The following is a 2,666-nucleotide window of genomic DNA, read 5'->3' as shown; positions in this document are numbered from 1 at the left end:
TTTACCTTGTTTTGCTTTTTAAAAGGTTTCATTTATTTATTTTTAGAGAGAGGTGAAGGAGGGAGAAAGAGAGAGAGAAGTATGTGTGAGAGAAACACTGGCGCTCAATTCGCTGAGCCACACCAGCCAGGGCCCTTTACCCTGTTTGAAACAAAGTGTTTTAAACACTTGCGTGCCTCCAAGTTTTAAGATGTTAAACCTCAGATGTACGAATCAAGGGCTCTTCCCTAACCACTAATTTCAAGGGCAGAAGTCAACATGACACATATTGGAAGTATACATTCAACTTTATTTAATTAGAAAACTTCACTTAAGCCACATGGTGGCTGTAATCCCCACTGTCCCCTTCAGACCAGTACACATGCAGACACACTGCATTGGAAGAAGGACTTAAAAATGTAAAACAATGGGAACTGGACACTGAACACTGTCTTCCCCATCCCTACACCCAGTGCACACACCTCATACCTCTTCAACTGCCACATGCACGCACAGAGGTGCTCACGTGAAAGAGAAGCCGAACACCAAGAAATTGACCATAAGCCACCCAAGTCCAAAGGAACTCCTGGCAGAAGTTTAGGAAGTAGGGCTGAAAACACCATCATCTGCTGACAGCTGAAGCTGGAGTACAATCCCTCATCTAAGAAAGGTCAGAGCCACACTGCCAAGGAAAACAAGGAGTGTGGCAGACTCTGGGAAGAAGAGCAAAATCACCCCATCCCACAGCCACAGGCAAGCTGCCCACACTACTCAACAGGCTCTTTTTCCAAGGCAAGCGTTCAGATGGAGGGGCCCTTCAAGGGCCTAGTAACAGTTCTCTGGTAACACTGATGCTGAGCTCGCCTGCTGGGAACTGGATGCCTGGATGAACAGATTTAGGTCAAAGTTCCAAGGTTACAGCCGGTGGAGGGAGGTCTTATCACACCCCTCTGGGTGGATGTTCTGGAAAGCCCTTGGGGGTTCTGTGCTGGCTAGTTGACCTCTGGTGGTCCAGGAGCTCCTGGGTGATGGAATGTCCAGTAAGCCCTCCAGTGACTCCATCAGTCTCACAAAGATGGAAAGGAGGGTCAGCACCACCCCTACAAAATACAGGTTCAACATATGCTTCATAGCTGAAAGTATCCCAACTTCTGTGTAGAGCAGCAGAGCTGTCTTCTGCTTCTGGAAGGCCTCTGGATGCTGAAGAAAGAGAGGCAAGGTCAGTCTAGAGCCTTTCGCGAAGCGCATGCATCTGGCCCTGACCCTTCTATCTTCCCATGGAGCTAAGGGAGAGACCCAGCCAGCCAGCGGTACAGGGGCCCATGGATGTCTTTCCACAGCAGAAGCTCAAGTATGTTTACACTGTCAACTCCATGGCTGAGGAGCCAGTTTTGTTTCTTTTCATGAGCATGCCTTAACACTTTTACTTCTTTTTAAAGTAAAAACCTTTGCTTCTGCCAGGTGCAATGCACAATCCCTGTGCCACAGTCCAAGGATCAGAAACCTTCCTTAAAGACCGAGTCCTTTTTTACCGTGGAACGGGGCTGTAAGAGCATGCCCTTGAGAAAGCAATCTGCCTGGGAAGCCTCCCTCACATCTCATTCAGGTTCAAGTTAATCATAAACTTTCTGAAGGTCAAAATAATACTAAGAGAGTCAAACCCTGAATCCCACAGGTGTTAAGCATCCTACAACGTTCTAGGACAAAATGGGGCCCTGGGAACATGAACCATGTCTTCTTGCGGCTTCCAGTCTAGGGACGACAGGTAAGAACACAGGCAGTTACTACACAGGCAATATGCCGAGTGCAGTAACAGGAAGGAGATGCTAGGAGTCCTTTGGAAGGGCATGGCCCGGACGCCTAACTCAGCACTGGAGCAGGGAGTGGGCCACGTGGATCCCAGTTAGGGCCACTCCCGGAGAAAGCAGGGCTGGGGCGGCTGAGTGGGGAACTGGGTGGGGGAGAAAGAGGAGGGAAGCTCCAAGAGGCTCAGCCACAGTCAGGGGAAGGAGGCGACGGACCCCGCACGAAGGCCGGAGGATGGGGGTGGGGAGCCGGGGCTGCCCAGAGGGACGCTCACCTCCAGGCGGAAGGGCCGGGTGTAGCCCGCCCGCAGAAACTGCAGGTCGTCCAGGAGTCGGGAGGAGAGTCTGCCAACGCCGACGAGAGCACGAGGTCACAACCCAGACCGTCGCTGCAAGACAAAAGCGCACTCCGACGCAGGAGGTTCAGCCGAACCGCCCGCACCGCCCACTTATAGCCGCGGCCCAGCCCTTGAGTCCGCACACGCGCACTCGGGCACGCACGCACGCACGCAAGCGCCCTGCCGCACGTCCGTGGGCACGTGGCCCCGCCCCCCGGGGGCGGGGAGTGCCCTGGGGCAGTCCCGTAGGCTCGCGATCGGAACAGTTGTGACCACTATGCGTGTCCGGGACAGTGAGGTCGGGAGTGACTAGGCGTGTGTGTCAACTTCCATCGCTTTTTTCTGCTGCGTGAAGCTTTGGAAGCAATCAGAAAGTTCGTCCCCGCCCCACCTCCGCGTACTAAACCGGTGGAAACACACCGGCAGTGCCCCAGTCCAAGGGCTCTCAGCTAGGGTGCGATGAAGTGCGGCTCCGGGAGGAGGATGGTTCTTCACCAGACGTTTCAACAAAGAGGCGGAGGGCATCAGACCCCCACTCCACTGC

At 53.6% G+C, this 2,666-nt stretch overlaps 1 protein-coding gene across 1 annotated transcript; it reads right to left on the bottom strand.

The window, feature by feature from the left end:
* Positions 1-268: 268 nt before the first annotated feature.
* HILPDA (hypoxia inducible lipid droplet associated) lies at positions 269-2,286 on the bottom strand. Its single transcript, XM_036010876.1, is given in 3 exon segments — positions 269-957; positions 960-1,179; positions 2,060-2,286. Coding segments are annotated over 2 exon segments (189 nt in total). The 5' UTR covers positions 1,111-1,179; positions 2,060-2,286; the 3' UTR covers positions 269-919.
* Between the last annotated feature and the right edge of the window lie 380 nt (positions 2,287-2,666).

The sequence above is a fragment of the Phyllostomus discolor genome, chromosome 10 (genome assembly GCF_004126475.2).
Source record: "Phyllostomus discolor isolate MPI-MPIP mPhyDis1 chromosome 10, mPhyDis1.pri.v3, whole genome shotgun sequence".
Classification (NCBI taxonomy): domain Eukaryota; kingdom Metazoa; phylum Chordata; class Mammalia; order Chiroptera; family Phyllostomidae; genus Phyllostomus; species Phyllostomus discolor.
This window is presented reverse-complemented; position numbering and strand designations above follow the sequence as displayed.